Below are 14,374 nucleotides of genomic sequence, written 5' to 3'. Positions count from 1 at the left end.
TCAGGCTTCGAGCCCTCCTTGTAAGCAGGTCATGCGACCTCCCTCGAAATGTACTAAGGGATCACACCCTATTTTGAAATTAATAAAACTACTTATTTTGTGTATTACTTGTTTACATAGTGTAAATTTAAATTCTTATCATCGCATGTGTTTACTTTTCCTTTCTGATTTATATATGCATATAGGATAGGTGCATCATACTTTCATTTCCAACAAACACACAAATACACTCAACAACCATGGCATGGTGCTGGCCACACCTCCCATCCTACAACAAAACAGTGCGGGTAAATTCACCCCAAGTTACCTTACACGGACAACATACCTAAGGTAACGTCGTCCCGATCATGATATCGGAAGATGTCCTGACATAACAGGAGATACCCATATTTGAAAACTCTATCTTACACCACAGTAAGGATTGATCAACCAAGGTATCGTTCTTGACAATACGCTCCAACAACAAGCTCAAGCAACAAGTGCTCCTACAATTGGCACTAAACAAAATATACAAGGCTAAACGAAATTTGCTACAATCCTAGTCTAACACGATAAGAGATAGCATGTCTAATAGAGGAATTGATCACTCCTTGGATATGTTACCCGAGGTTGGACCAACAATGTACAATCGAAACTCTTTCACATCCAAATCATGATAAGAATATCATACGATTAAAATGAAGGTGGTCGACAAACGGCACTGTCAAAAAGCAATTAGTAACAATATCAAAAATGCCTCCCACATACGAGGACTTACCACAAAATAACAACAAAGTCACGCCTCCCACAGCTGAGGACTTTCCAATAAAGACGAAAATGTTTCCACAAAGATGCATATGAACCTACAAGACTTATGTTCAACACGAAAAACTAGGAGAAAGAGGATAAAATGAGCAAGCTTAATTCTATTCACCATACGGAGCCCGTTTATCATCGTCCCCTTCATACTCGACGTCAGTGACAATCTGCACAGGCTCGGACTCGACAACCGGAAAAGGGACCACGATATTCGCAGCAGCAGCAGCGGCGACTCGTTGACGCTCTCGAAGGACAGAAACCTTACAAGCATTTGTCATCAGCACCTTATACTCGGCATGAAGGTTATTCAACTTCTCATTCTTCTCCTCTTGAGCAACATCTAATTCTTCCTCATGACTTCTCACCAACTCATTAAGCTCCTGATCAAGGCCCCGCCTAGCCGCCCTCTCTTCCTCCAATTGACGCTCCAACTCTGCCTTTTGCTTACAAACCTCGACAAGAGCGAAGCAAAAATATTAACTCACGCCAAATATCATGGCGAAATAATACACAAACTGATGTACAAGTGACCTTCGTTTTCAAGCAAAACGACGGCTAAATTATGTTCTAATCGAATCTTTTCGGCATCCATAGCACTAAGCCGGGCTTCTACAGGAGTCACGGACATGTCACCATGAGGACAAGATAGCATATGCCTATCCCGCTCCTTCTATAGGGAAATATAATCCCTCTTAAGCCTCCTCAGTGCTTCCCTATCATCTTCATCCCGTGCTATGATAGGCATATCATCGCATTGCCAGTTAATAAGACCATCTTTTTGCGCCCGGAGCACCTTGATCTCATCTGAACGCTCCACATCTGTTCTCTTATCTTTCTCAAGAAAATCCCGTAATTTCACAGTGCGTCTCCGATGTACCTCAACGTCCTCCTGCAACTTCACATTCTCTTGCTCTAAGGAGTCAATGTTACACTGGCGTGCGCTGACATCCAGCCTAAGACCACTGCGTTCTCTAGCATGTTTATGACCAACATTATCTAACTGCTCCTCCAATCGTTTGACCATAACTACCAATACAGGGACTATTTCAGAAGTCTCATCCCTATCAAGAAGGTTCAATATTAAGGATATAGAACGGGTGAATACCTTCTAACTCCTTCTTATCCCGATCAAAGTCTGATGCTTCATCCCTCGCCAATGCCAATGCGGTACGAAGTAGTTGAACCTATTGGTCAGCAGCTTTGGCCTTCTTCATAGCCACGCGAGCCTCGTCTAGCATACCAATCCTCAAATTGTTGCTCTAAAGATACAACAATGCCAGTCAAGACTGGGGCAAAAAAAAAAAGAGCAAACAACAACAATTCATACAATGATGAAAAACTGAAACAAATTAAACACCGCATACCGATAGCACTAGCTGTTGCTGTGCAGATCTGTCCGAAGACGCCAGGACACGAGCTTGCTCATCATCGCTCAGCTGAGCATAATTGTCCGAGCATATGACCTTCATCGACTCGGATCCTCCACTAAACCAGGGCGTAGAAGAAGAAGCACCAGACAGACTCGCTGGAGCAGAAGGAAAACCACTAGCAAAGTTGCTTGGTACACTCGGGGTGCCACCACCAATACTCGGAGTCACAATAAGACCATCTCCACCAACATCTGCACTCCCGCCAGCGATATCCCTCGCCTGGGGCAGAGTTATCTCCGATACAAAGGAAGCACCATGATCGGAAGGATCATCCAACAAAGTTTGATCAAGGTCCTCGAAGAATGAATCGGAGACATCCAACATTTCATTCCCACCAAACAAAACATCCACATCCACTTCCATGGCATGTTCAATCGCAGCAGCAGGAGCATTCGATGGCCAAACACGATCAGCTAATCTTCTCCTCTGCCAAACAACACAAATACATTGGTTGTTAAGGAAAAAAACAAGGGCAAGGTATATATATATACGTCAAAAAATCAGGACAAGTATTTTTTACCTTAGCATCCTCACTAGCTCGGGCTGACTGAGACAAACGCCTACGAGGGATAACCCACTTAAGCTCCCAAGGTTTATAGGCAGGCAGATGGGCGTGCATCTCAGGAATACGAGGAAGAACATTACCAAGATCATCCCAACCATAAATGTAAGGGCCCACAATTCGAATAGGAGTAACAGGCCACTTGAGATCATGAGTCTTGCGAATAGTTGGTGTGCTTGGAAAAGACACACAGAACACTTGCAAGTATACAAGGCCAAGTTTTAGTATAGAAGGTAAGCAAGGGGTTAGTCCACAGGGAGTGGGAGCATAAAGAAGTTAAACTATGCTGGCAGATGATGTAAAACAAGATGCAAGATCACAATGTTATAGTGGCAGTGAAACAAAGAGGGCAAATGGCATGAACCAAGGCTGTGAGCCAAGGGCAGGGGTGAGTTTGTGCACTGATTTCAGTGCACAACAGCTACAGATTGCAGGAAATTAAACAAGTAAAACAGGTAAGGAGATTAAACAGGTAAGGAGATTAAACAGGCAAAGATTAAACAGGTAAAGACTAAACATGTAAGGACTATAAAAGGGATTGTGGCTAAGCTAAGGCTTAGTATCCACCTTGTGTCCTAATCAAACAACATATTTCTAGGTTGAGTTAAAAATCCTATGCATACATCTAGAATGGGAGGAAAACTAATTTGCTCACTAGTTTGCCCCTAGCATTGACTGTCTTTTGACAGAACAATCAATCACAAGCACTATGAGCATTAACCTCTTCCCATTGCTCAAGCAAAACAGGGCAAGGAGTTAACTATCCTAGCAACTTGTCATTTGACAGTGCATAAGGCTTCAAATGAGCCTTAACTTAATGCTACTTAGCTCATGCTCAACATATTACATACACAAGCATTCATCATACAAGATAATTCAAATAACATACACATAACATTCAACTGTCAACTATGATAAAGGGACTGAATTTGAAATTGTAATGAAAATTTCTTCAAAATGTCTACTGGCTAGTCCAGAGATCCGAATTTTACAACCCTAACACCCTTTTATAGTTACAGCCAAAAAAAAAACTAAAATCCCCAAATCAGTAAAATTAGGGTTTTACAAAAAATCCTTACCTAATCTCTGAAAACAATTGATATCTCTCACCCATGCTTCCTTGTCGTCTGCTGATACTACCCATGCCTTCGATTTATTCTCTAACCTCACCTATTTCATCAACTCCTAACCTAGGGTTTCTGTAAGATGAAACGGTTAGGAGGTGATGTAATAAGTGGCTAGAAAAGTAGGTCTAAGTGATGATGGCTCGAGTGGTGATGGTTGAATGATTTGGGGGGAGAAGATGGTGGAGTGATTTGGGGGAGAAGATGGTGGTGATGGAGACAGCGTCGCTGTTTCAGAAGAGGGGAAGAAGGAGATGGCTCGATGGGTTTTGGCAGAAGGGTGCGTTTGGTGCGGGTAATAGGGTTAGGTTGCTTAGGTGTTAAACGGGATCATCAAATTTGATGTTTTGTGAAGGGAATCCGTGGGATGATAACTTCTGAAACGGATCTAACGGCGAGATGGAGACAGATTATGAGCGACCGTTGGATGCAAAAATACAACGAAACTAACGGCTCAAGATGGAGTTAGGTGCTGTAGTGTTGGTAAGGTGCATCGAAATCTGATGCATGATGACGCAGCGACCGTTGGATGATGGAATGGATCCAATCTTACGGTTAAGAAGGAAAACGGGTTTGGGTATTGAATTTTGGGTTTAGGATATAGATTTGGGCTTAGGAATTGGATTTGGGCTTAGGTAATCTTGAGCCCACTTCTTCTTTAAGAACAATTTCTTCCTTTTTAAGCCCATTTTTATCCTTGAGTCTTCCATAACACATTCTTCACTTCTTTTCCGCTAGAGATTCCACCGGCTTTCTCCCGTGTCTTTGCTCTTTTGGCTCCGCAACTCATCTAGTCTTTATTTGGTACCTAAAAATACAAAATTAATTAATAAAAATATTTATTCTTGAAAACAATGAAAATACAGAATATGGGATAAAATGTAGAATTAATGCACAAAAGATGAGTTAAATGCCAAGAAAAATATATAGAAATATGCACTTTTTAGCACTCATCAAATACCCCCAAACCTGAATTTTACTTGTCCTCAAGTAAAACAAAACTAAGGAAATCCTACCTATACCACTGTCGCTGGTCTCTCGAATGCATTTAGCGTATGCACTAAGCCTTTTAAACCACTAAGTGTCCCTAGTGGACGAGTGAAGTCTCGTGAAGGTTTGCTTAGAACGTACCTACAAAGTTCTAGGTCAAAATATAAGCTCATATTCCATCAAATGTGACATGTGCAAAACAGTTTAAGCTCACAGCAAAATGGAGATGTCAATCTAGCTATGTAAGGCACAATCCTAGCACTGATAACAAATAAAGACATGTGATAAGAGTTTAAAGTGTATCTACACATGTGTAAAGAAAGATCGGATGTTATGACTACTAATCACCAAGAGATAGTTTCTCAGGCTAAGAACCGAGGTCGAAATCTAGCTAGCTGTCCGGACTTTACGAGAATTGTGAATGAGTTGGAGGTATTTCACAATTACTCGCGTTGTACATCAATGGCATACACCCTCCTTGCTTATTACAATGAAACAACAAAATGACTCTTTACATGACTCTTATTTACATTGACTACTCTCTTTTATTTTTGGAACAAGAGAGGATGGAATTGATAAATACTTGATTTTTTTGTATTTTTCTGATATTTTTTTCTGAATATATACATCGTTTTTTTTTTTTTTTTACAAGGAAACACTTTTGATACATAAACAAAAACAAAAAAATTACATGACACTTGGCAAGAGGTAGCCCTTTTTGATGCACCCAGTTAAATTCGATGGTTGTCTTTCTTAATGTAACCTCCACCTTCTATCCCAACCAACCAAAGAACAAGCTAGTCAAGTTTCGTTCAGTATTCTAAAGTGATTGGCAATCGTGACTTCCTATCAAACACCTTGAAGATCGAGGCTATACATGTATTGGTAGATCGTGCGCGTGCAAATTTCTTATCACTATGTGAATTGTGCTAGAATCAGGGTGCCTAAATATCTAGACTAAGACTCCTAATAATTACATATTTGCACAAGAGTCAACATTTCAAGGTAAATGAGCTCCATTTTTATGATTTTTTTTTCATTTTTTTTTTGATTTTTCAATTTTTTTTTGGAATTTTTCAATTTTTTCAAAAAGATGGAGTTTTGTTTTCAATTATGGCATATTATCGTGGTATCTACTCTATACCCCCAAACCTGAACTAAACATTGTCCTCAATGTTTAAAAATATGGAAGGAATTAAAATACAACATATGGAAAGGGACATGCTGAGTAGAGTAAAAGGAGAGAGAATACCCGATTTCGGCGAAAGCAGAATTAAAACTCCGTTATCCAAGGCAAAACTCCAACATATTCGGAGTCACAATGGATGAGCACAAAATATATACAAAAGGAAATAAAATATTCGACTAACATATTATCCACAAGAAAATTTGGTTTTTAAAGGGATTGGACTTTTTGGGAAAAATTTGGTTTTGTCGGGAATGAAAACTTTTTGGTTATTTAGGGAAAGAGTGGACCAGTTTAGTCCACATAGACCGGGTCCTCCAGGTTGGTTGTTTCAATGTCGGGTGGAAATGGCTCAAGGAATGGATTTAATCTCTGACCGTTGACTTTGAAAACGTTCTTGTTGGAAACATCCTCCAGCTCTACAGCTCCATGAGGAAAAACTGTGCGTACTAGGTACGGACCCTTCCATCTGGAACGCAGTTTTCCTGGAAAAAGATGTAATCGGGAGTCATACAGCAAGACTTTCTGACCAGGAGTGAAGGATTTGCGTAGAATACGCTTGTCATGAAATATCTTCATCTTCTGCTTATATAACCTGGCACTGTCATAAGCCTCATTTCTCAATTCTTCCAACTCGTTGAGTTGAAGTTTCCGTTGAATTCCAGCTTCGTCCAGAGAAAAGTTCAGTTGCTTAATTGCCCAATAAGCTCGATGTTCTAACTCCACAGGAAGATGGCACGGCTTTCCATACACTATACGATAGGGGGACATGCCAATTGGTGTCTTATACGCTGTTCTATAGGCCCACAAAGCATCATTCAATCTTATTGACCAATCTTTCCTAGACGGGTTAACCGTCTTTTCTAGAATGTGCTTGATTTCCCTATTAGACACTTCCACTTGTCCACTGGTCTGAGGGTGGTACGGAGTAGCAACCTTGTGAGTTATTCCATACTTGCGTACTAAAATCTCGAAGTGCCTATTGCAGAAATGGGAGCCACCGTCACTGATGATAGCTCTCGGGGTACCAAAACGTGAAAATATGTTTTCCTTTAAAAAGGAAAGTACCACCTTGTGGTCATTTGTTCTGGTTGCGATGGCTTCTACCCACTTGGAGACGTAGTCAACGGCGACTAAGATGTACAACTTGCTGTCAGACATGGGAAATGGACCCATGAAGTCGATCCCCCAAACATCAAAAATCTCAACAATCAGAATAGGATTCAATGGCATCATGTTTCTCCTTGAAATGCTTCCCAACTTCTGACAACGTTCACAGGCAACACAGTAATCATGGCAGTCCTTGAACAACGATGGCCAATAGAACCCACACTGCAAGATCTTTGCAGCGGTTTTCTTGGCACTGAAATGGCCTCCACAGGCTTGGTCATGACAGAAAGATATCACATCTTTCTGTTCGGTGTTGGGGACACATTTCCTAATGATTTGGTCTGGGCAGTACTTAAACAAATATGGGTCATCCCAAAGGAAATGTTTAACTTCAGCCAGGAATTTAGAGCGGTCTTGTCTCGACCAACGTGAGGGCATCCTACCTGTAGCGAGGTAGTTAACAATATCAGCAAACCAAGGAAGGTCTGAGATAGACATCAGCTGTTCATCTGGGAATGATTCTCTAATCAGCTCAAATTCATCAATAGACTCTAAAGTTAATCTAGACAAATGATCAGCAACCACATTCTCACAACCTTTCTTATCACGGATTTCGAGATAGAATTCCTGTAATAATAGTATCCATCGAATAAGGCGAGCTTTAGAATCCTTCTTGGAAAGAAGATACTTCAAAGCCGCATGGTCTGTGTATATGATGATCTTAGACCCTATCAGATAAGATCTAAACTTGTCTAATGCGAAAACGACGGCAAGCAATTCCTTCTCGGTAGTTGAATAATTGAGTTGGGCATTATTAAGGGTTTTGCTAGCATAGTATATCACATATGGTAGTCTATCAACTCGCTGTCCTAAAACAGCACCAACACCATAATCAGAGGCATCACACATAAGTTCGAACGGAAGCTTCCAATCGGGTGGTCGGACTATAGGAGCGGTGGTGAGAAGGGTTTTTAATTCCTCCCATGCCTTCACACAAGCAGCATCGAAATTGAAGGCAACATCTTTGGAGAGAAGACTGCACAGAGGTCTGGAGATTTTGCTGAAATCTTTGATGAATCGCCGGTAAAAACCAGCATGACCTAGAAATGATCTGATCTCCTTCACAGAGCGAGGTTGTGGTAGATGTTGAATGAGGTCAACTTTAGCTTTATCCACTTCAATTCCTTTTTCTGATATGATGTGTCCTAGAACTATTCCTGAATTCACCATAAAATGGCATTTTTCCCAATTTAGAACAAGGTTCTTTTCTTTACATCTGGATATCACTAGGGCAAGATGCTTCAAACATTCGTCAAACGAGGAACCAAAAACAGAGAAATCATCCATAAAGATCTCGAGAAAACTATCTATCATGTCAGAAAAAATGCTCATCATGCAACGCTGAAAAGTAGCAGGTGCATTACACAACCCGAAGGGCATACGTCTATAAGCAAACGTCCCAAATGGACACGTGAATGTAGTTTTTTCCTGATCTTCCGGAGCAATGTGAATTTGGTTATAACCGGAAAAGCCATCTAGAAAACAGTAGTGACTGTGTCCAGATACACGTTCTAGCATTTGGTCAATGAAAGGGAGCGGGAAGTGATCCTTCCTTGTTACTGTGTTCAACTTCCTGTAGTCGATGCATACTCGCAATCATGTGGTTGTACGAGTAGGGACTAATTCATTCTTGTCGTTCTGAACTACAGTAATGCCTGACTTCTTAGGCACAACTTGAATGGGACTAACCCATTTGCTATCAGGTATTGGGTATATGATACCCGCATCAAGTAGTTTCAGGATCTCTCCTTTGACTACATCTCTCATGTTAGGATTAAGTCTCCTTTGCATTTCCCTCGATGGTTTGGCATTCTCTTCAAGGTTAATGTGGTGCATGCAAATGGTGGGACTAATTCCTTTGAGATCTGAGATGGTCCATCCTAAGGCCTCTTTGTGTTCCTTAAGTACTTCTAAGAGCTTACTTTCCTGTTCCGTGTCTAAACATGATGAAATAATGACAGGTAAAGTATCATAAGAACCTAGGAATGCGTACTTCAACGTACTAGGCAATGTTTTCAATTCAAGCTTGGGTGGCTCAACAATGGATGGAATGAGCTTGGAATCAGAGAGTAAGGGTGGTTCCACTTCATATTTCCTTTCAGTGACGTCCATTTGAGGTACAGATTCGAGCAGAGATAGGACGTCACTACAGTATGCATCATCATAGGAATCTGAGTTAAAGTTCTCCATACATGCTTGAAAGGGGTCGACGGATAGAATGTTAGTCAACGAATCTTGTATTAATCCTTTAATCATATTAACTTCATGCACATCATCATCATCAAGATTCACAGGTTGTTGACTAATATCGAACACATTCAATTCTACCGTCATGTTGCCAAAAGACAGTTTCAACACTCCATTACGACAATTAATGATTGCGTTGGACGTAGCCAAGAAAGGACGTCCTAAGATGACAGGAATGTGACAGTCTGGGTTTTGTACAGGTTGAGTGTCTAAGACAATGAAGTCTACGGGAAAATATAATTTTTCAACCTTGATCAAAACGTCTTCGACCACTCCACGAGGAATCTTGACAGATCGGTCTGCCAGTTGTAGAGTGATAGATGTTGGCTTCAACTCCCCAAGACCTAACTGATCATAAACAGAATATGGCAGTAGGTTAACACTTGCACCTAGGCCTAATAACGCTTTATTGACCGTGTGTTCTCCTATAGTGCAAGAAATTGTTGGACATCCTGGATCCCTAAACTTGGGTGGAGTTTTGTTCAGAATGATGGAACTCACCTGCTCAGCTAAGAAAGCACGTTTGTGCACATTGAGCTTGCGCTTTTGAGTACACAAGTCTTTGAGGAATTTGGCATAAGCAGGGATTTGCTTGATTGCTTCAAGAAAAGGAATGTTGATGTTGACTCTCTTGAACAGATCTAACATCTCATTGTAATGGGTACTTTTCTGTTGATAGATCAATCTTTGAGGAAATGGGGAAACAGGAGAATGAGTTGGCAAAGGGACATTCACAGCAGTAGAATTGTCAGGCTTTCCAACTTGCTCAGATTCTTTGGTTTTCTGGGTTGTGGAGACAGCGTGGATTTTGTATCAGATTCATTAGGTTCGCCCACTTTGTTCTCGATGACTTTACCACTTCGGAGGGTGGTAATGGAATGGACTTGATCTGGAGAGGTTTCCTTGCAGGATGAAGAGCCTGTTTGAAATACACTCCTTGGATTTTGTTGGGGTTGGCTCGGAAGTTTACCCTTTTCTCTCTCACCTATGGAATCACAGATTTGACCCATCTTTTGATCAAGACTTTTCTGACTTTGCACCAGACTCTGGAACATTTCCTCTAGGGCGGATAATCTCTTGTCGGTATTGTGTTGAGGATATGATTGTTGTTGAGAGTTTGATTGTTGTTGAGGGTTTCTCGGGTGTTGATAACCTTGATTGTTCTGATATCCCTGATTGTTTTGATAGCTCTGATTGGGTTGAGATGGTTGATGAGTGCCAAATAATGTATATATTTATCCCTTTTTGTTGGCATTTAACTCATCTTTTGTGCAGTAATTCTACATTTTATCCCATATTCTGTATTTTCATTGTTTTCAAGAATAAATATTTTTCTTACTTAGTTTTGCATTTTTAGGTAATAAATAAAGTTTGGATGAATAGCAGAGCGGAAAAAAGCAGAAAAGTAGTGAAAAGCCGGAAGAAATTACGCAAGGAAGACGCAAAGAATGGAGCGCACGTCCAAAAAGCTAGGAATGGGCTCAAGAAGGAAGAATTGTTCTTAAAGAAGATATGGGCTGGGCATACCCAAGGCCCAAAACCCTTACCCAAACCCATTTTATATATCCATACCCGCCTCCATTCTCAGCCGTTAGATCGGATCCATCTCATCATCCAATGGTCGCTTCTTCATCGTTCATCAAAATCTGAAGTCCCTGCAAAACACCATAGTACCTAAATTCCAAGCCTTCAGATTAGATCACATTTAGATCCTACGGTCTCTTCTTTGCCTGCGCATCAAACCTCGATATTTCCGCTTAACACTACAACACCTAACTCCATCTGGTGTCGTCAATTTTGTGGTATCTCATAATCCAACGGTCGCCACATACCTCTCCATCGTAGCCGTTCGATTCAATCTATATGGGATCATCCAACGCTCTTTACTCGATGTTCATCAAAGTTCTCTATCCCTGCTTCACACCCTAGTCACCGAACCCTATTACCCAACCAAACGGACCCTTCTTCTCCATCGGGTTCTTCCTCTCTTCTTCCCAAACAACAGAGAGCTGCTCTGCAACTCCATCACCTCCACCAGCTACACCTTCTTCTCGAACCACACCACCACCACAACCACCCGACAACATCACTTTCTCCAACCCTCTAGCCTAGTTGCTTTTTCAAACCCACATCTCTCTGACCTAGGTGTGGAGTTGATGAAACAACTCGAGCTAGGGTTGCAGTACAAAATTGAGGGCAGGAAAAGCTTCAGAAGAGCAGAGGGGACATACCCAAAGCATGGGTCGAGCTCAATTCAGGAAATTGGTGAGAGAATTTGATTTTCCCCAAAAAATTAGGGTTTCGAATTAGGGTTTTATATTTTGTTGTAAACTATAAATAGGAACTGATGTAGGATGTTAAAGGTTGTTCTTGGTTAGCCGAGATACCCCCAAATTTGGGTTAATCACTGTTTAATTTTAGTTTTAATTTTCAATTTAATATTTAGGGTTCTTCAATTTTTGTTTATGTTTGTTCTTTGCTTTTTAATTCCATCTTTCAATTTTTGTTTCTCACATGCTAGTTAGTTTAATTTCCTGTTTAAAACTTGACGAAGCCCTAGCCATGTTGTGTTGTTCCTGTTATTCATGTGTTGTTCCTGTTGATCATGTTTAGTTCCATTGTAGTGTTAATTATGTTCTGAGTTCACTGCTGAGGCTCAGATGAAGCTGTAGTGCACTGTTAGATAGTGGAATGCTAGGTTAGAGCCTTAGTGCAGTGTGTTGATTGAGCAATGGGAAGAGATTGATGCTCATAGTGCCTGTGATTGATTGTTCTGTCAAAAGACAGTCAATGCTAGGGGCAAACTAGTGAGCAAATTAGTTTTCCTCCCATTCTAGATGTATGCATAGGATTTTCAACTCAACCTAGGATCACATTGTTTGGCTAGGACACAAGGGTGGATTCAAAGCCTTAGTTTAACCCACATTTTGTTTTCATAGTCACTTGCAACTTAACTGTTTTGTTACTTCTTCTCCTCCCTGCCCTTGGCTCACAGCCTTGGTTTCTTTGGTTTTGTTTCCTGTTTTGTCAATGTTTTGAATCTCTTGTTTTGTCAACTGTTAGCTTCTCAAATGTTAGGATTAGTTTACTGTTGTGTGTCAATGCTAGGTTAGAGCCTTAGAGCATTGAGTTGATTGAGCAGTGGGGAGAAACTAGTGCTCACTAGTGACTGTGAGCAAGCTGGTTCTCTTCCCACTCTAGATGAATGCCTAAAGCCATTGCCTTGGCTTTGCTTTTTTTTTTCCTTTTTTTTTACTTCATTGTCAGCTTATCTCCACACTCCTGCCCTTGGCTTGTAGCCTTGGTTTGCAACTATCTCTGTTTTGTTATTACTTGGCTTGCACTGTCACCATTGCTGCTTTCTTTCCTTTCCCTTGCTGTGCACCTGCTCCTGCTGTGCCAGCCACCACTGCTGCTGCAACCTGGTTTCCACTGCTGCTGCTGCAACTGAGCTTGGCTCACAGCACAAGCCCAGTTCAGTCCACAGTTAACTCCAAAGGCCTAGTTACTCTCAGGTCAAAAGCTAAGCCCAGGAACAAAGCCCAAAAGCCCAAATCCAGCCACTGTTTGGTTTACAAGCCAACTGAGTTCAAGGCTCAGTTCAGTTCACTTGAACCCAAATTCATTACATTTCCAAAGGCCCAGATCCTTGACTGAATCCAAAGCCAAGTTCACAGTTCATTCCAACATCATTCAAAGGCCCAAGGCCTAAAGCACTTCACCATTACAAACAAACCCACTAAGCCCAAAGCACAATTAGAAGCCCAATAGCAAATTTAGAGCCCAAATAGCTAGAAACTCCAAACACACCCGGTCTCTGTGGATCGACCCGTACTTGCACGAGCTACAACTGACGACCGTGCACTTGCGGTATTACTGTAGGCCCGTTTTCATTTCACTTCAATTTTATACGCTTTCCCGGGTCCACCAAGTTTTTGGCGCCGTTGCCGGGGATTGGTGCTGTGTTTTTCTTGTAGTTTTCTTGGCTATTTTGCATTTCACTTCATCGCACTTGCATCTGCATCTGCTTCACTTCATTTGCTGTTGGTCCTGCTGTTCTGAACCAGTTTTTCCTCTGCTGGGACGCTACCAAGGAAAAGAACCAAAGCCCAACTGGGTTTTTGCAACAATATCAGAGCAGCTGGGCTGTGCTTAAAAGGTAACCCATTTAAGAGAACCCGAATTGTGGGCTTCCAATTTTTAATTGTGGGCTTGTAATATTAAAGCCAATTTTTGGGCTTTTTATTTTCTGTTGGGTTTGTAATTAATTTTTGTGGGCTTGTTTGTTTAATTTGTGGGCTTGTATTTAATTTTTGTGAGCTTGTTTAATTTGGACTTGTATTTTGTATTCTGGGTTTTTAAACCCAGCTGAGCTTGTAACCGATCACGCTAGGTTAACTCGTTAGTGGGCCGAGTACCCAAATTCTAGGCCGAGATTTTGGACTCAGTTTCACCAAACGTTTTCAAACCAGCTGAGCCAAAGCAAACACAAAACCAATAGTGGGCTTGCTCCCATTCAAAAACCAAATTTTATTTTCTTTTTTTTTAAAAAAAAAAAAAAAAAAATAAGTTACCAAATGTCTCCCGACAAAACCAAATTTTTCCCAAAAAGTCCAATCCCATTAAAAACCAAATTTTCTTGTAGATAATGTGTTAGTTAAATTTCCTTTTGTATATATTTTGTGCTCATCCATTGTGACTCCGAATATGTTGGAGTTTTGCCTTGGATAACGGAGTTTTAATTCTGCTTTCGCCGAAATCGGGTATTCTCTCTCCTTTTACTCTACTCAGCATGTCCCTTTCCATATGTTGCATTTTAATTCTTTCCATATTTTGAAACATTGAGGACAATGTTTAGTTTAGGTTT

The 14,374-nt window shown here is 40.9% G+C and overlaps 1 protein-coding gene across 1 annotated transcript; it reads right to left on the bottom strand.

The window, feature by feature from the left end:
• Positions 1 to 1,982: 1,982 nt before the first annotated feature.
• On the bottom strand, positions 1,983 to 10,206 carry LOC113316523 (the record flags this gene model as incomplete). The annotated part of the gene is made up of 6 exons (XM_026564684.1): positions 1,983 to 2,057; positions 2,163 to 2,654; positions 2,749 to 2,946; positions 6,481 to 7,371; positions 7,507 to 7,639; positions 9,842 to 10,206. Coding segments are annotated over 6 exons (2,154 nt in total), but the record flags the coding sequence as incomplete, so codon positions are not given.
• Between the last annotated feature and the right edge of the window lie 4,168 nt (positions 10,207 to 14,374).

The sequence above is a fragment of the Papaver somniferum genome, chromosome 10 (genome assembly GCF_003573695.1).
Source record: "Papaver somniferum cultivar HN1 chromosome 10, ASM357369v1, whole genome shotgun sequence".
In the NCBI taxonomy this organism is placed as follows: Eukaryota; Viridiplantae; Streptophyta; class Magnoliopsida; order Ranunculales; family Papaveraceae; genus Papaver; species Papaver somniferum.
Note: the sequence above shows the minus strand (reverse complement) of the source record. Positions and strands in the feature narration are given on the sequence as shown.